General features: G+C 44.9%; 1 protein-coding gene across 2 annotated transcripts in view; it reads left to right on the top strand.

The window, feature by feature from the left end:
* Positions 1-19855, top strand: part of NEK6 (NIMA related kinase 6) — a 58631-nt gene that overhangs the window by 31706 nt on the left and 7070 nt on the right. For both annotated transcript variants that reach the window (XM_071454256.1, XM_071454255.1), the window contains exons 3-8: positions 5408-5548; positions 6441-6503; positions 7615-7725; positions 10889-10997; positions 12239-12346; positions 18499-18593. In XM_071454256.1, the coding sequence (XP_071310357.1) occupies positions 5408-5548; positions 6441-6503; positions 7615-7725; positions 10889-10997; positions 12239-12346; positions 18499-18593 (627 nt within the window). The remainder of the gene's footprint in view (positions 1-5407; positions 5549-6440; positions 6504-7614; positions 7726-10888; positions 10998-12238; positions 12347-18498; positions 18594-19855) is intronic.

Genomic DNA, 19855 nt, shown 5'->3' on the forward strand with positions numbered 1-19855 from the left:
TGTTTTTCCATTTTTCAGGAATATATTTATATAAAAATTTTCAAATCTCTGATACTTTTTACCTGGAGAATCTGAAATTGCATCCTTTCTTTCTTCTGAAAAATCTGAGTAATCCAGACATGCTGTGTAGTGGTCTGTGGGAGGGAGGTTTGGGAAGATAGAATTGACCAAACTGGTCTTATGAGAAATGTCATTAATGATAGAGATAAAAACTTCAGCAATAAAAACCAGAACATGAGTTCTTAGAGCCTTGGATGAGGAGGGAACAGCCTTCTCTCCCTTGCAGCCCCTTCATTACAAACTTCTGTGCCAGCCCCCAAAAGTCCAGAGCAGCAACATGCTCCTCTCCCAGAAGCTTCTCCTATAATTATGCTGCTTCCTAAAGCTTCTTTTTTTGTCAGTTCTGACAGAGGTGTTGTTTCTGCTCTATAACTCATCAGTACAGAATATGAGTCAGGCTTTTCTTTTCTGTCTTGAACTGCTGTAGTTTAGCTCATAAGATGAAACCTTTGAGTAATGCTGGGTACTTAGAAGTTATCTGTAATACAAACATTTTTTTCAAATGTCCAATAAAATGACATTTTTGGCTTTTGGCTCCCATACCTGCCCAGAAATACCCCAAGGAAGTTCATTAGCAAGAGGGAGAACATTTTCTAGCAATGTTCCAGAATGAAGGTGTTAATTATTTAAGTCTCCAGATTACTTAGTGTATAAACACTAAGTAGCAGTGAGCAATAAAAATTATTTAGGAGTAAATCAGTGATATAAAAATATAGTTGTAATTTTTCACTTAGTTTTCATACTAAATAAACACAGTAACTCACTTTTAAATAGCTCTTTTATATACTCACATTTTAGCAGCAGAGCTGTTAAGAGATTATTTCTATGGTAATTTTAATTTCTTTGTGAATGTCACCTTGTCCTGCTATTTCCAAGCTGGTATTTTTCTCTTCCCTTGTGGTGTAGCAGTACAAATGTCTAGACAGGCCCAGAATATCTGGATATCAGGATAGATCCCAATCATGCTTTCAGGGATGCTGAAGCTTTGAAACTTAAACCAAGTTCTTCAGCAAACTTTAAATTCCAGGTAACAGGTCAGGTGAAGGATATTTCATGACTGTGTAGTCTAATTTTGAAGCTCAAATTGAAAAACCTGATGTATTCTTCAATAATTACTTGGCTACCTGTTTGAAGGATAATCCATATTTTAAAAGTTTCCTCATCTCTTGCAAGCTTAGAAGTTCCTTCTTTAATCAATCTGTTCTAATGTGTTCTCATAAATTCACACTGGAATTTCAGCCTCAAAGTATGCAAAATTCTTTTCAGGTAGGCATTATTGAATGGAGGCAGGTGTATAATTTTGGACATCCTGCAAGGGTTTGAAATACTGATGTTGATAGTAAATCATTGCTTATAATGTGTGCACATTCTGCAGGAGGGGCTGGAGCTCCCCCAGTACCACTGCAGATGTCTTTTAAAGGTGAAATTAGTTACAGTAAATGTCACTCAGATGAAGTATGCACTTTAGAAGCAAGGAAACCGTTCCTTTAAAATTAATGATGCATTGCAAATATCAGAAAAAACCTTATATCCAGCGTAAAGATAATTAAAATTCAGGTCAGAAGTGTATGACTTAGTCGGGCTAAATTTTTTAATGAGATTTCAGAAAATTAATTGGGCGAGTATGTTTTTACTCTTCTAAAGAATATTTCATTTCATGGCTCTACAGGAAAGATGCTTTTATTGGCATCTGAAGATTGGACTGTCTGACTCTTTAACTGTTGGTTAACTAATCCTAACAGTTTTTAGGTTGATTACAAATACTCTAAATGCCTGCAGCCCTTTGTGCAGGGCTGACTGGTGCCTGTTTTCCACATGCCAATCAGCAGTAAAACAACTGACTTGATTATTAATTAACATTAGCACTCTGGGTTTCTCTATTGTGCAATTAGCAGCGAGCAATCCCCTTTCTCAGCCCATGGGTTCCCTGTGCCTCGGGGGGAGCAGGGGACAGGCCTGGCTCTGCTCTGGGGCTGTATTTGGGATATTTTGGTTTCACTCTCAGGGTGCTCCTTGGCCCAGAACAAGGGCTTAGAGGCTGCAGGCACAGCTGCTCCCACAGTTCCCTTGAAGCTGCTCAGGTTTTCCCTGGATCTGAAGTCATTACAAAGAGGTAAATGTATTGGCCAAATACTAATTGTTCTGGAGATTGGAAGTCTTTCTACAGAAGAGTTTTTTCTTGTTCTTCCCCATCCCAAAACACAAATTCTGGACAGCTACTCGTGAAGAAAAATAGAACACAACAAATGTATTCAGGGTGGGTAGGCATCCTATCCTGTTCTTAGAAACCTTACAAATTCTGCTCTGCAGACAGTCTTGTAACACCTCAAAATTGGAGGCTAAAAGCCCTGGCAAAATTCCTCCTGAAGCTCTGACAAGGGCTGCCCTTGCCTGCTTTTGCCAGCTTTGGAATCTCTGCTCTGGCACCAGTGGTTCCATCTCACAGAGCACATACATGCCAGAGGAGATGTCCAGAAGAGCTTGTTCTTGGAATGATCTCTGCATTTCTTCTTCAAAATGAATGGGTTTTTTATTTGCATGAGGAATTCTTTGACGCTTTTTTTTTCATGGAGTAGGAGAAGAATGAAACTTCCTTGTGTGCATGAAGAGAACAGCCTTTGTCTGAAAACAAGTTATTCCCAGACTGTGCCCTTCCTACAGCTGCCCCGGGAACAGAACTGTGCAAACAGCTCAGCTTTTGTACTGTCCAGGGTTGGGATTTCTTTTGCTTGCTTGGTTTTTTTTTCTCCCCTTTTCTTCTTTTAATTTAGTTTTTTTTTATTTCAAGCTCCATTGTTGACCTTGACACCTGATCTGTAGAGGCAGGGGCTTGATTTTACTGCACTTATGGAAACCTGAGCCTAAACCTGTCCTAAAAATGAGAAAATGTATTTTTAATGGACAAGTTAGACGATGACGGTGGTATCTTACTACACACAATTGATATCTGTGCATGAAAACTCTGAGGTTTGCAGAATAAAGATCATGGGTTTGAATGAAACAACCCATGATCTTTTGGATTGGTTCTTTGCCAGCTTTGTGAAGAATGGTGGTGGTTAGTTATGGAAGGAGCAGAAAGCAATGGAGAGCCCCCTGTGAAGAGTCCTGACCCAGTGCAGTGGGTGCCAGGGCAGGGCTGTGGCTCTGAGGAGGCCCCTGGGTGCTCTGGGTGTCCCTGCAGTGCTGCTCAGCAGCTCCTGCCAACCTTCAGCTCCAGCAAGAAGGGAGGGTGGCCTGTGAGCAGAGGGAGCTTTCTGGGGCTCACCTGAGGACGATTCCTGGTTTGCTCCATAATCAAACATCTCCTGCCCTCTCTGAAAGCTCCATTACTTTAATTAGGTCTGATAGGTTGTGATAGCCCATGCAAATCTAGGTCATTGCATATGTAAATGTGCAGCTGCAGTCCTGGAGGTGCTGGAACACATCAGCAGAGGTGTCCAGGCATGGGCAGCATCACCCCCAGCACCAGCAGGCTCTGGGGCTCTCCATGGCCAGGGGGCTGGGGCACATTCCCCTCACACTTGCCTAACATCTATTTATGCTTTCAAGTTCAGAAGTTGGTAGATATTTCTGGGCACGTGCTTGAAATATTAATTTACATGTAAGCACTCTTGGTGTAAACACACACTTTAACAATATAGGAAAGGCAAGTGGAAACTGTCCTTGATTTCAGTGTGGATTTCCTTCTGAAAAATAAAGTTTTGTAGTAGTTGCCTCATAAAACATTGTTAGAAGTGCTGCTTCTATTGTGAATGCTAACTGCAAGTTAGAAAACCTTCTGCTCAGACTTTCTTACTGCTCAAGAACAGCTCAGGAGGCACATGGACACGATGAAGGAAATGCTGTGATTCCTTTCTATTTTTAAATTAGGAAAAAGTGTTTTGTATGTTTATGTGCTGACACCTTTGTTTTGTCTGGGGAAAGTGGTTTGTGTGTACAGGTGAAGGAACTCACTCAGCAGCTGGTGAGTAAAACAGCTGGGAAGCAGAGGAGATGTTCCTGGTGGGAGCCAGGCAAACGGGACAGATCCCTGAGTGGCTTTGTCAGGCACACAGTGCAGGGCCTGCTCTTTGTTACACTGAGCTGGGCCTTTCCGTGCCCTGTGAGGGGAGTGAGGAGTGCTGCTGTTTATCAGACCCCTGCAAGAGGAGCTTGCACACCAGTCTGAATGGAGAAGGCAGCAGGGGCTGATTAGTTGGAATTCTTGTTTGTCTGTTTCATCCTGTGCTGCCTTGCTCTGGTGATAATTCAGTAACTTGGAGGAGAATGTATGGAAACAATAAAGCAAAGCAATTGTGGCCTTCTGCCCTTTATCTGTGAGATACCTGCTCCCCCATCACTGAGAGGATGCTCCCAGTGTATTGGATAGTGTACCCTGCCAAACTTGGAGACATGAATCCTTAGACTTGAACCTTGGTTTGTTTTTTGTTCTCTCTGTGAATGCAGCGTAATTCCAAGCACAGCACAAGCACTGAGAGCTGACCCAAACTTTGACTGCAGTTCATAGCTGGTGACTTGTTCCAGAGTGCAGGGGAGACAGGAGGGTTCCTAATGACCTTCCTCTTTCTGTGGGACTCGCCTTCAGAAGTAGCTGCAGGTCCCAGCGCTGGGCTGAAAGCTGTTCCTGCATTTCAGATCTCAGTTCCAGCCCTCTCCTGCTGCATTAGGCATGGCAGTGGTAGCAATAGTCATTCCTTAGGCCGTGCAGCCCTCCCGGGACACTTGTGCTGGGCGTGGCTCTGCTGCAGGCCTGGCTCATCCCTGGGAATGCCCTTCCCCACCCCCAGCCTGTGCTGGGAACTTCTCTTTTTGTGTGTTTTGGTGCAAACTCTGAAATGGCTCAAGATGCTGAAACTCAGAAATGTTCTGCTTGGCACGTGTGCTAACTTGGAGTAATTAATTTTGATAATTTCTTTTTTAAGCATTGTTTGGCAGCCGTGCTGGTGCCAGAGGAGCCGAGCGGGGCTCCCGGGAGCCCTGGGGTCCATGGGGTCCCTGCTCCTCGTTAGGCTGTGCCTCCCTGCCTGCCTGGCTGTTTACCTGGGACTGCTGGGCTGCATCTCCCCGGTGGCACAGGCAGGCAGAGCTGATCAGAGGCTGTGCAAGGAGCCAGAGCAGTTGGGGATTAATTAGTTACTTACACGGAAGGCAAGACTTTAATTCCCTTTGTAAAGGAGTCGTTTGGCTTCCTCCAGCCCGTGTTGCTGCTGCATCTGCCAGGAGTTGGTGTGTTTGTGGTGGGATGTTCTCCACTCCCAGGGGCCGGGTCTGAGCCCTTGCCCGCGAGCAGGGGAGCAGGAGGGGCCGAGTGGCTCTCTGGGGTCCCTGACTGCCTTTCCTTTGACAGAGACATTTAACGTCGTACCCGTATCGCTGCACCTTGGCAGATTTTCAGATTGAGAAAAAGATCGGGCGAGGCCAGTTCAGCGAAGTTTACAGAGCGACTTGTCTGCTGGACAGGAAACCTGTGGCTCTGAAGAAGGTGCAGGTGAGCATTTCATGCAGCTCCTGCTTTGGGGTGGGGTGGGAACCACCCAGGGCTGCCAGCTCTGCCCTGCAGGGTCTGGTCCCTATCACCCCTCACGGGGTTCCTGTGTCCACGTCAGGACTGCACAGCACTGCTGCCATTTCATATTTATTTCAAATTTCACCTTTTCTTCATGAAGAGGGCTCACCAACTTGTTATTAAACGTGTGAGACAGCGAGGGCCTGTGGCTGTGCTGGTGCATGAGCAGCTGCCATCCCAACACAGCTGAACCACAGGAACATGGAAGGGAAAAAGGCTGGGGCTTGCTGGTGGAGTTGGAGAAGAATTTGTGAAAACGTGGATGTCAGAAGTGTAGATTGTTTTAAACTTGGCTGAAAGTATTGGGCAGTATTCAGAACAGCATTTTATTTGAAGAAATTTGCCTTTAATCCTTCAACAAATCCTCCAAACTCCCATTTCCAGTGATTTAGTGATCATTGCAGAATGAATATTAATGCTCAAAGTTTTTGTTAATTATTACAGAGAAATCAGTGGGAGCTGTATCTGTTTAAAAGAGAAAAGTAAACATTTTGTCTTTTATTTACTATATGAAATTGATAATAATTAAACCAATGAAAATCACAGCAGCAAATTCACAAACTTGTATCTTTCTTTTTTTGTGCTGGTTAGAATATTGCCTATGGGTTTTAAAATTTGTTTTACCCCAATGTTATCCCTGTGGTGGTTTCAAAATAAAGAAAACATTGATCTTTCTTTGATCTGGGGATTGTGTGAATACTCATTACAGTAGAGGATGTACAAACTGGGGAAGGAAACACCAACTGCTTGTTAAAGTATAAAGTAATTTTTTGTTGTTGTTTCATTTTTATCTTCTATGCTTTTGTGTTTGAAGATTTTTGAAATGATGGATGCCAAGGCAAGGCAAGATTGCATTAAAGAAATTGACCTCTTGAAGGTAAGAATTTTTATAATAACTTTTTTTTTTTTAAATTTTTCTTTCCTTGGGGTTTTGTTGTTTGTTTGTTTTCTTTTGTGGAAAAAAATGTTTTCAGGTTGGCAAATAAAGCTTACACAGTAAAGGAGAGAGCAGTTTTGGCTGTGCATGTCATGTATGTGGGTGTATAAATATCACATATGAAAAATGATAATTTAGATAAAGGCTCTGAAACCAGAGTGTGTTTAAGTGATTAAAACAAGTAGTGATTTTGATGCCTTAGTAGCTTATTTTAAATTGTTGGTTAAAAACATAGATGTATTGCACTTTAAATACCTATTTTTAGTAAATGTAACAGACTGCAAAAGGCTAAAAATTTAGTTTAGCTAGTCAAATTTCATTCTAAAAGTATTAAAAAATTACTTCTGTGCCTGTGATTTTGGGGGTCTCTGTTCAAATTCATGCAGTTGGAGCCTGAGTCTGTAGGCTGTAGGGAAGGATAAACATGAGCCAGTTGCTCAATATTAAGGAGGAAAATAATGCTGAGGTTTACATTCAGAAAGAGGATCTGTGATATTTTTGGGTTCTAGGAAAAAAAAAAATTTGAGCATCAGTTGTGAATGTAAGAATGAGCTATACTGAAATGAAAGAAAGGAATTGGTGAAAAAGCCAGCATAAATAATTGGATACTGACATGTACAATTTGTGTGGTTTTGTTCTCCTTCAAAGTTTTACTTTAGTTTTGTTGTTCTTTTAAGGGGCAAAAGACCTTGAGTACTGTAACCAACATCTGGGGGTTTGTTTCCATTTAATGGGGGGGGGGGGGGGGAATTGGTAAATGCTTAACAAGGCATCCTTCAGGACATTGCTTTGAAATGTTTTGCCAGTTTGCAATAGAAGAGGCTGTTTCACCCTGTTTGGGTGGAATTGCTCTGTGCCAAGGACACCTCCAGGGTGCTGTGCCTGTGGGAAATGCTGTTTCTCCCAGGATTTTGTCTGGAGCAGTTTGGCCCAGGCTGTGGGTGCCCCCACTGTGGAGATTTTGCTCGTGGCTCACAGGAGTGCAGGTGCTGTGTCTGGAGTTGTCCTGACCACGTTGTAACTGCTCCTCTTGCATTCCCTCCCTCTGCAGCAACTCAACCACCCGAACATAATTAAGTATTTGGATTCTTTCATTGAAGACAATGAACTCAACATTGTCCTGGAGCTGGCTGATGCTGGGGATCTCTCTCAGATGATTAAGGTAAGGGTGTGTCCGTCCTGGAGGTGCTGCAGACTTCCAGGATTAGACAGGCCTGAGGCTGTGGGGTGGGCACAGCTGGGTTGGAGACATTTTTTTCTCCTCTTGCAGTTTTGCACACCCATGGGTTGCTTCCAGACCTGAACCCAAGTGGCTGGTGGCATTTTAAGTAGCCCCAGCCATGCCCTGAGTTTCTGGTCACTGCTGCAGAGGGAAGTGTCTGTGATCTGGTGGGACATGTGTGTTATTTGCAAGGTTGATTTACTCAGCCCATGATTGATGGGGACATTTAATTACTGTTGGGTTCACTATTCACATCGCCTGTCTGCCACTCTGAAGACATTCAAGGAAGTCTATTGACTTCCTTTGCAGTGGGGATTTGGGTTTGAGAAAATGTTTCAAGTACTTGTTCTTCTTTTATGTTGCTCTTAGGAATACTTGTATTGCTGCAAACCAGCTTTAGTTAAGCTGTTACCACCTGCTTTTATATTTTCTTTGACATGTTAATCTTTAGACATACATCCCTTGTGAGAACAGATGTGTTATATCATGTTTGTTAGCACTCTCAACCTTCTCTCCATGTTTTACCTGGTTTTTGCCATCATTATTCTGTAATTATCATAAATGAATGTTTGGAAAGTTCTCCTCCTCCTTGTTGTCACAGTTAAAATATCTTATTAACAGATCTGTTTTCTTTGCCAGCAGAGCCATGAGGCACTAGGCCAAAGGCTGTCAAACAAGTTCCCCATTCAGTCCAGAGTCAGTGGCTGAATTTCCAGGATCCAGGAAAATGTGCTGGGTGTGACAGGAGAGCCCCTGGCGAGTGCTGGGAGCAGCAGGTGGCAGAGGCATCCTGGGAGAGCCTGGAGCTCCAGTCCAGCCTCACCCCGGGGAAGGGGGAGCTGGGGGGGCACAGCAGCTCTGCCTTTGGCCTCCCTCTTCCCTTGGGGCTCCGCTGCCTTCGGCCCTTTTCCCACCATTTCCTGGGAAACTTGCAGCTCATCTCGGGCCTGTTGTGCTTGTGGTCAAAGATGGAAAAAGCCCAAGGATTGTGAGAGCAGAAGTTAGGGCTGTGTGAGGCCTTCTTGGCTTACAAAACTTTTACCTACAGAATTGTAAGATATCGTTATATGAAATATTTGTATTTTTTAGTCATCTGTAGTTTTTAGTTTAAAAATATTGACAAATATGTTCATTTGCTTATCAGGGTTGGCTATTTTATTTTTAAAAATAACTTTCTGTGTCTTTATAATAAGAGTTACATTTTCCAAAACATAACTGGTAGAGTCTTGGATTGGCGCCTTGCCCAGTTCTGGATTGTGCTGGCTTCCAGTGTCACAGCTCTGTGTTCCCTCTGTATTTCAGACATGAAGAAGATGTATTTCTTTTTTTCAAGGTCATATAAATGAAGTTTTTCAACTGGTGCAAATCTAGGAATTAAATTTTTACAATTTCTAACAGAGGTAAAAACCAAGCTCTAAAGCCAAGGGGGAACAAAAGCTGCCTCCTAAATCCAGCTGCACTGCAGCAGGGGAGTTTCCCCACCAGCTCCTCCGTGTCATCTCTCCCTCCCTGGGAGCTGAAGCTCCTGTGTGGATTTTTGGTGGAGCAGTAGTGACAACCCTGGCAAGGTGTGAGGGTGATAAACCCAGGGCCTGTCTCTGTCATGCCCCGGTGCCTGCATTATTTATGAGGGATGTAGAGCTGCAGGAAAACCCACTGGAGAGTTGGGACTTCCTTGTAAATGTCAGGCGAACCTTATTGGACATGACATTTAGAAAATTATCACTTGTGGTCTTGCATATCCACTCTTAAATATTTTAATAAGAATTAAATAATTTTATTGTGTATATAACACTTTCTCCCTCACCCTCTGTAATTCCTCTGTGCTCTCTCTCCAGTTTTGGGTTGAGACTGTTGCAATCTGTCAGATTTGCTGCCTGGGGAATTGCACAGTCGTGCCCCTTCACGGCTGATCTGCAAAAGAAAATTTGCCATTGCTCGAGTCAAACACGAACTGGTAACAGCATTTCACATAAAATAGGGAATCTGACAATGGACATCAGATGTCAGTGCTGAGGGGGAAAGCATGAGATGCAGAAAGGGGCAGCAAGCCATTGCCTTCCTTTATTCCTGCTGCAGGTGGGAATTCTCACGGGCACCATGAAGTGCAGCTGCGCTGAGGCAGGAGGGTGCCTGGTGCTCCCAGTGCCACCCTGTGTGGCAGGGCTCGAGGAGCAATGGGAAAAGAAACCTCTGGAAGTGTTGAAGGGTATTTTGTTAATGCTCTGGCAGTAGAGCTGGCTCAGTGAGAAGCCAGGGACCAACGATTTGAACCCTGCAGTGTTGGGATGCCTGGGTGCGTTGCCAGACACGGCTGGGGTGCCCCCCTGCAAAGGAGGGAGAGCAGCTGAAGGTCTGCAATGTTTGGCCTTCACTGAAGTGTGCAGCTGGCTCTTTATTCCTGTAGTGGCTTGAAGAAGACTCCAGTATTGCAGGGAGCCAGGGCCACGCTGCCCTCGGTGGTGCTGCTTTGTGCTGCCCATTATTGTGAGAGCTTTGAGGCACCAGAGGTCCCTGGAACGGGGCCCGGCTGCGCTCGGCGCTGCCTGAGCACACCCAGCTGATCAGGAGAGCCTCTGCCTCACTGCAGAGTGCAGGGCATTTAGTATTCCTATTATGCATGAAATAGAATATATTATTCTACCTGATCACAGAAGGAACATGGATGCTTTATTGATGCTCTGGCCATCTTTTAAAAAAGGAAAGCAGATTTCCTTATTCTTGTTAGTAGACAATGCAATAAGGAATGTTTACAAGGGGGGTGTTTAATGGCCTTTGTTTCTTAAGGCAAAATATTTGAGACATTTGTTGTTTTGAGGCATTAAATATGTTTTGCAAGGTAATTAAGGAGATTAATGCTAATCATAATTGTGTCCATTCAAAAATGTCAAACCTATTTAAGCATATTTTTCATAATAGTTGTTAATTAGCGAACTGCAGCGAAGTTTCCACACAGAGAGGAGGAGTTAAAAGCTAATCAGAAGAAAAGTCATGCAGCTGCCGATCTGGAAGACGTGAGCAACCTGCAGCTGACGAACACAATTCCAGGAACGAGTCAAATATGTTGCTTTTTCACTGATCTTTTATTTATTTCCTCCCACAGTATTTTAAAAAGCAGAAACGGTTAATCCCGGAAAGGACGGTGTGGAAATATTTTGTGCAGTTATGCAGTGCAGTGGAACACATGCACTCCCGCAGGGTGATGCACAGAGGTAACATTAATTCAGTCTCTTTTCACTGAATAATAATATAATGTTCCAATTAGTAAGCGCCTACATTCAAAAACAATTATGCTGATGTTCAGCCAATGCATGTTTAGAGAGGCTGGAGCCTGCGAGATGGATTTCTCCTTCTGTCTCTGCCTCATCGTTAAAGCATTCAGGCCGAAGTGAGGGTGGTATTAGGAAGATGAGCTGCTTTGTATTCCAGACACTGATATTAAGTAGAAGTGTCAAACTTGCCATTAGAAAAGTGTCAGAAATAAAATGCTGAGACTCCTGGATACAGTGAACTCTAAGAAATAGTCTTCATTATATTAGCTGTGACCTTAGAGAGTTGAGAAGAGTTTTCCTGTCTTGCAGGCTTTTCTGAAATATTAATACAAATATGTCCCACACTCTCATAACCTGTTCTCTATTTTCATTAATTATTTTTGAGTCTCTTGTCTTAGAACATCTTATAACTTTGAGCTCTATCCAAAAATTGCACTATTGCTTTCAGTGTCAGTGAGGTGCTTTGGGAAGGACTGGACTCAGGAAGTGCAAATTTCCCAAAAGGTACCAGCACCCATCTTGGCTGCTTGTTTTTTCTTTCTCCTTTGAAGGAGGAATTCTTCACTCTATTTTTCAGCAATGTGATATCATTTTTGCTCCATTACACATCCCCTGATGCAGTGTATCACTTGTACCTGAATTAGGTCTGTAATGGCTGAAATGGGGAGCCTCTCACATTGGCTCTGCTCTAACATGAGGAAAGAGCCTCTCACTCAGTTCTGACATGACTGCTTGGGAAACTGGGGTTGTAGAGATATCTACCCTCTATGAACCAGCTGGGCTGTGTAGAGCCCAGAATGTATGTATATGTGGAACAGTAATTACCCTTTTCATGAGGGGCTGGTGGTGGGCAGTGCAGTTTCCTGTGCAAAGTGATCATTCCCAAAGAGAACTGGGCTCATGTCTTTGATTTCCAGCAGTTAAAGAGGTTGCCTCTGTTCTCTTGAGCTGTTTCCTACATTTTCCCTCAATGGTATTTCTTGTGTGCTAGGAAGTACACTCTGATTTTTGTGTCTGTGCAGAGCTGGAAGCCTTGGAAGGCTGAGCCTATCAAAGCTCTAAAGAAGCAAGTTCTGCTCGAGCCCCTTTGTACCGTGAGCGCTCCAGGCAATGCTTCTATTGCAGCATTAGAACCAAATAACCTTTTGTGGCTTTGACCTTTTACCTTTTTCTTCTTGCAGACATAAAACCAGCCAACGTGTTTATAACAGCCACAGGGGTGGTGAAGCTGGGAGATCTTGGATTAGGCCGGTTTTTTAGTTCTAAAACCACTGCAGCACATTCCTTAGGTAAGCTGGTACTCGTTAAGCAGGGCCTGGCGTGCGCTCTCAGCTCTGATGTTCAAATGCAGGGTGTCCATCCCCCCGTGGTGACACAAGTGGCAGTCAGGCCATGGGGACTGCATTTTAAATACGCTTTGGAGGCATTAATAGGTATCTTTTGTTTAAAAACCTGTTATTTTTTTCTGGAAGGCCTGGCCTGGTGTGTGTTTTACAGCCCATGTGGCAAATGCAGCTTTTCCACTCTAAAGAGCACTTTGGCTGCACGGTGCTTGCTGGAATTCAGTGTTCCCCCCCCCAGTACCTTCTACCTTTTTGCCTTTGGCCCAGGCTCTGCCCTGACAGGGGCTGGGACTGCCTGAGGTGGGTGAGCCCTCATGGCTCATTTGTCCCAAAAAGGGACTTCACTTGAAATCTGGCCTATGCTTTAAACATCCAGCTTTTCTTCATACCTTCCACATATCTCAAGGTCGTCTTCCTCATTTTTAGTTTTAACATTAATTCTAGTGCTATAGAAAATTGCATAGTTATGCAGTTCATTCTTCAAGTCTTACACTATAAAGTATTTCATAATTGTGTCTGTAACCTCTTGAGAGGTGGCTGATTTTCAATTTTTATTAAGGGGTCTGAATTTTTGGAGTCCCAAAGGTGCTTTTTTTTGTATTACAGCAGTGAAGGAACTTTGGCTTTTGATGCAATATTTGAGCTCTTTTAAACTAATGTCTCTCAGTTGACTTTGGAACACACAATATTTGTTTCACATTTTTGTTTGTGCAATTTCCTCTGCTGAGCGTGTCTTGCTGAATCCTTTTTTGGACGTGAACAAATTTCATTGCTAATCCTGGCCAGCAGCACTGGGCTTCTCAGTGCACAAGGAAGGAAAATACCTGCCTTGTATTGTGTGTGCTTAAAAAATAGGAGGCATTTCTACAGTTTACTTTCATAAAAGAGGAGATTTCAGATTTCCCTTTGTATCAAAAGCCGTCCTATGATATATCCCCACCATACTTAATAGATGAAAATAAATCCTCCTCTTCACAGGAAGTTACAATCACATCATCTGAACAGGCCAAAATATGATCATGTCTAATTATATGATCTTATCCAGTTTGACTGCTGCACTTATTATATTAATAAGAATAAATTGGGGCTTGGAAACTGGCTGCACATGTAAGCCAAGCTTGTGACCTTTACCAGGGCTGCTCCCTCTTAATTGAGAAAGCTGGAGTAGGAAGAGCTCAGCCCCTGGTGCACAAACCCTGCCCTTCCTCATATCACCAGCGTCCTGCAAACAGGTGAGAGGTGCAGGACAGGGGGAGCAGTGAGTGAGACTGGAGGTGTTGTGGGAGGGGTGGGCACATCACCGTTTTCAGCGGTTCTTGGATCCCAGTGAAAAAGAATATTTTAACAATCAGAAAATACGCAGACATGAAGCTTCTTTCTATTTTTTTGATAATTTGCCAGAGCTAGAGGTTTTGTAGCAGCAGGCAATGGACTGGTGTTGGGTTTGCTTTAATGAAGACGTTTGCTGAGGGAGCTGTGAGGGCCGGGCACCCCAGACCAGGGCAGGGCACCGGCGCGGGCCGGGCGCCAGCGGGGCCGGGCACTTCCCGCTGCTGCGTTGCCCTGGCAACCGCCCCGAGCCATCATTTCTCTGGCTGCTGACCCATGAATTGAACGTGCGGCTTATGCAAATATATTCATCTCATTTCTCCCTTTGCTTGTATTTGCTAGCAGCAGACTGGCATGAAAGGGCATCAGGCAGCCCCGACCCGGCTGACAGGTGTAGCAGGGGCTCGGCAGCGCCCGCCGCCGCGGCGGGAACGGAGCCGTAATTAGAGCAAGGAACAGAATGAACGTCAGATGAATTACCAGGCAGCAGATCATATTTGTCAGGGAGGATTGCATACATAAAAATTAAGTGACAGTACATGCCGAGGTAATGAAAGAAAAATGAAAGATTTGCCTGTACACAGCTCGTGAGATGCCGGCGAGCGCCGAGCTCCGAGCGCCGGCGGGAGCCGGGAGCGGCGCCGGGGCAGCGCGACCCCGTGGGGCAGGAGAGCCCTGGCCCCTGGGAAAGCTCCATGGGCACGCCTGCCACAGGGGCAGCATGGGCACCCCCAGCCTCTCAGTGTGGGGACAGGCAGCAGGAACCAGCTGGGGCTGCGGGAGCTCACGGGGGACACCTCAAATGCCACTGCCACTCCCTGGAGAGGAGACAGGAGATGCTTCCATAGGGAAGAGCTCTTCCTGTACAAGCCTTAACAGCAAACCCATGTTTGCAAGGTACTGGGTGTAGCTGAGGTGAATTTTACTACTTGTTACAACATGGTGGTTCACCTTCCTTCCCTGATTTTAGACTTGGCAAACTTAACATTAATCTTGATAGATCTTGTTTTAGTAGGAGCTATAATAAATACAGAGAATTTCCATTAATAATACAATGGATAACTTTTTTGAGAACTGGTATAATGTCCATTTTTAGCCAAATAAACTTGGCATTATCCAGAACTTCTGACTGGCTTTACATTTTGAAGGAACAAGAGGAATAAGAAAAACATCCAATGAAACCCCAAAAGGAACCAATTTTACACAGAATAGTCTTGTTTTGGAGCAGATGATTTATTATTTATTCTTGGACAAGAATATACTTGGAGCAGATTTTCCTTCTGGGAGATTCACATAAGTCAAATCTTCCCAGTTTAGAACATGCCAATAGCCCTGGATTGGAGTACATGGGCTGTTACATGTTCCTTCTGGTTCCTGCTTGCATGTCAGGGTGAGCAGGGAGGAATTGAAGAGCTCTTCAATAAATGGACCATTTGTCTGCCTTCTTTTCTTTCTTTTGCTTGCCAAGCCAGTTTGCCATCTGAAACAAAATCCCAGGGCTTGGAGGGGCTGGTAATCAGGACTTGGTAAGAAAAAAATGGACACAAGAAATCCACTGAAAATGTCACCAGCCAAGTGTGTTTGGAGTTATTGGTTTGCCTCTAGTTCAGTATTTGTGGAAGAAAAGAGCTGCAGAATTGCTGCAGGTAGATTGTACTATTTACATGTGAAAAACTCAGCCAGCCAACCAAAAAACCCAACCCAACCAAGAACTATAAGGAGTTTGGCAGGGTTGTGTGATTCAATGATATGAATGAAATGAAAAAAAAAAAAAGAGCTTAGGACAACAGGTCTTGCAACAACAGCTGCGATATTATGCACAAAATATTTATTGTTTTTCTCCAAGAGTAAGTAGATTTCATCTAGGGATGAGTTTCTGAGGAAGCATTGCTCATGGCTGAGCCATGTTTGCAGATGTGAGAGGAATGGAATTTGAATTTCATTTTTGGAATAAGTTTGCCACCTTTGCCTTTGTGTTTTCTTTGTGAAAGAAGAGACTCTGCTCCTAATCTTAACTGGGAATAATTAGCATTTCCTTACCTTGGATGTTGCAGCCATCCCAGGGCTGTTGTGGCTGCCCATGGGCAGTGCTGGGAGGTGTGCAGGAATGCTCTGGCATCTCTGAAGTGGCTGATGTTCAAGTGAAGGGCTCCGACTTCCAGAAACAGAGCAGGAAGCTCCTTCCTTTACCATAATCTTCCCTGTGGTTTTGCGACCTTTATAACTTGAAATGCATTACTCTACCACCTGGTGAGTAATGTTGAATCTGAGCAATATTTTGTATTTTCAGCAGGGCAAACGCTGAAGAAAGTTTCTGATTAATAGTCTCCGATTAGACTGTTCTTGTCAAATTGACTAATGGGATGCAAGGGCGAGCCCTGACTGATTGCACTGGAAGCCTTGTGCAGCTTCCTAGAAGATGCTCATTACAGGAGATTCCCACGTAATGTTGGACAGGCCAGAAAGAGAATTGGCCTTGTCAGTCTTTTATCATGACAGTTATTTAAAAATTAATGCATCAGTTTGGAAACGCAGAGCCCTGCTTGTTTGTACATTTGCTGACAAGACTACAGTAATGATAGGTAAATGTGCAAGGTGGGCTCCACGAAATGAGCTCAGACGTGGAGCGCTCCCGGAGCCCTTAATGGGCTGGAGCAGCCCCGTGCCCCTGCAGCGGGGCTGGTGACGCACTGAGCCGTGCCACAGCCCTGTCACAGCCGTGCCACGGCCCTGTCACAGCCCTGTCACAGCCCTGTCACAGCCCTGCCACAGCCCTGCCACAGCCCTGTCACCGCTGGCACGGCCGGGGAGCCGTGATCTGAGCCGACAGTGGGGCCCAGCAGAGCCGCTGCCCCGGCGCCTGGCGCTGGAGCCCACGCGCTGCTCTTGGTGCCCACGCCGTGACCTGGAATAACGGAGTGCCAGGGCAGCCTGGGCACCACAGCGGGCACGAGCGGGGCTGCTGCTGCTGTGCCCCTCTCATCTGCCCTGTGCCCCTCCCGCCCGCCCCGTGCCCCTCCCGCCCGCCCCGTGCCCCTCTCATCTGCCCCGTGCCCCTCTCATCTGCCCCGTGCCCCTCCTGCCCGCCCCGTGCCCCTCCACAGCTCCCGGAGCTCCTGGCACGGCTGGCAGAGCTGCAGCTGGGCAAGTGTCTTACGCTGCTGCTCAGTGGGGACTTCCAGAAGTGTCTTCCACAACTTCCTGGAATGAATCACCATTTCTTCTGCAGCTGCATATTTTTAAGCAGGAAGATGAATCAGTGCTATCCCAGCCAAGTCAGTTCTTGTACAGAAAGCTGGCAGATGTGTGGGAATTCCTTGGAGAGCTGTTCTGTCCATCGTGTGGACAGAGGCAGGGAAAGCCTCTGAAGGAGTCCTGTCTGCTCCTGCAGTCCCAGGAAGTTACTCTGTGTAGCCCAGTGGAAATCCTTAACTACTGCCAGGCCTAAGGTCTCCTCCCTACACAGGGGCCTTTCACAGGCAATTAAACCCAGCCAGGCCTGGGGCTGTGCCAGCCTGACCTGCACCTCCTGAGCATGGAAACAAAGGCATCTCCCTGTGTTGTAGTTTTTAGAGAATTTGCAAAAATATAACTTCTCATTAGGATACTCTTCACATTGAAAGGGAAGTAAGTTCTAAAGTGAAAGACCTGGAAGCATGAGCCGAGTTCATCACACAGGGCAGCTGATTGCTGAACATCTTGAGGGTCCAAATAAAAATTACCTTCTGTGTGCTGGGTCACGTGTGCAGGTGCCAGGGCCTGGCTTTGCCTCTCCAGGATGTTCTTTGTGCCCCAGAACTCATTTGTTTCCCACAGTGTGCAATCCCTCCATGGGAACGCTGGGGAAGCTGGTGGCTGTTCTTCCACCTCTAGCACCATCCTTCAGCTTATTAGTCCTGCAGCTGTCTTCAGGCAGCTTTTCAAACAGAGAAATTGTAAACTGAATATTACAGGCAAATTAAGCATTTGCCATCTTGTGAGAAAAGGTCTTTAATTAGGAGAAGGATACACTGGAATGCCAAAAGGAAAAAAAAAATTGACAGGGGACGGACAAGCAAGGGGAAGCAGGAGAAAAGAGCATATCCAGTGCTTGGATGTTTTAATAAATGATGTATCTGAGGATTATTTGATGTAGTTGAGACTGCCAGGATGTCTTGTATTTTCAGTACCATAACTGAAACTTATTTAGGATTTTAAAAAGAACCTTTTTGAGGTAAGGAATTTATTAATAATTTCCTGTAACTTCTGTCCAAAACACTGAGTAAATTTCTTTTGATAAAGTACAGACTTGTGGAAGTACATAGAAATCCCCCAGCTTCTGACATAGCTGCAAGCTGGAGCAGGGTTTTAAAGCTTGGAATTATCTTAGTTTTTTTCAGCCAGGTTTTGCATTCCTGGCTGATGCTGGGCTTGGTGTCCCCTGCAGTGCCTGGTGACCTGTCAGAGCCCCTGCCAGGGGAGCAGCCAGTGATGTGCTGGCTCTGGGGTCACAGTCACGACCCCCAGTGCAGCCTGGTGAGCCAAGGGCCTGATCCCTTCCGGTGGCTCTGTCCATCCAAGACACTCGGAAAGTTCTTGGGAGCCTGGAAGGGAAACAAAACATTTCCCAAATGTCAGAAAAACAGAAAATATTTTCAACCACGTTCACCATTGTCTGCTCTGTTTATGATGATATTTGGTTCTAAGCAGCTCTTTGTGCTGCAGCTGACCCTAGAATGAAGTCTCTGTCACCTGTAAGGCACTAACCCCTGCTTTGTTTGTTTTTGCAGTGGGAACTCCCTACTATATGTCCCCAGAGCGAATACACGAGAACGGCTATAACTTTAAATCTGATATCTGGTCTTTGGGCTGTTTGTTGTATGAGGCAAGTATCTTCTCACTTTTTTCTCTCCTGGGCTTTCCATAACCACAGTTTGGGACAGGGATTGAGGAGGTCAGACTGCCTGTAGTCAGCTTGTTGAGAATCCTTGGAAGAAGCATTTGGTGTTCACTGTGCACCTTTGAGCACGAGTGAAGGGGCTGTGCCACCCAAAGTGAATTGGGCTCACAGGAGATGGAGGATGGAGCCATGAAAAGCCAGCTCCTGCCCCCCTTCCTGCTGGGAGCAGAGCTCTGCTAGGGCAGCACAGTCAGAGTTTTTCCTGACTGTTTTTTGTTTAGAAAATAGCAAATTCATTTGAATGCAAGGTACTGGTTTCTTAGATGGAATTCTGACCAATTGTGGTATTTTAAAACAGAGGTTTTATGTGATGTGAAATCAGTGTCTCTTGACTACTGTATTATGGCTGGAAGTTTCTCTAATTGTCCATTGTCTTACAGCTTGAGGCACAGACTCAGAGCAGACACATTTGGGTGAACTGCCCAGTGTGCAACTTGTTCTTAAAAGCTGTTGCATGTATTTTGAAAATAAGTGTTATGATTTTGTAACTGTGCTGTTGGTTTTATGATTTAATTTTTAGCAGGGATCAAAGGGTATCAAACAGTGTTGTACTTCTTTATAATCTAATCTAAATCTTTTTTAGATGGATGCTCCTTCCAATTCAAGTGACAGTGCATGCCAGCATTTAGAAAGCTTTTATCCCCATCCAGGGAATTAAAATCCCTGGGATATATAGTCAAGAATATTGCTCACATCCTCTTTGGTTAACAAATTATGGGAACTGATGACATTTTGCTTCTCAACAGAACTTCTGGTAATCCCATGAAATCAGAGAATAAACAGAAATGTAATTCATTTTGCGAGCACTTTGGCTGGTTAATTAAACAAACACTGTAGGATGTGATGGCTAAAGCACATTTCCCCATCACACCTGTAAGGCTCAGAGCTGGGCTGTGGCCCTGCCCTGGGCAGTTGGGAGCAGAGTGGGCCCAGCTGGAGCCCAGGGCCCGGCTCTGCTGCAGTGCCAGGGTGCTCTGAGTCACTGCAGCCTGAGCTCCCGGAGATGGGATCCCAGATTTATGCAGAGAGAAATATTTAGCCTTGTGCTAAGATGTGTTTTTGTTGCAGGCAATATGGTCCCCTTATGGCACAGGAGTCTTGGTACTCCTTGTATTTCAAGAAGCTGAATTAATTGCACACTAAACATAATTCTCTGGTAGGAGTAGCAGTACTACAGTAACATCTGA

This window comes from Agelaius tricolor, unplaced genomic scaffold (genome assembly GCF_023055355.1).
Source record: "Agelaius tricolor isolate 1412-34295 unplaced genomic scaffold, bAgeTri1.0.p SCAF_38, whole genome shotgun sequence".
Lineage (NCBI taxonomy): Eukaryota > Metazoa > Chordata > Aves > Passeriformes > Icteridae > Agelaius > Agelaius tricolor.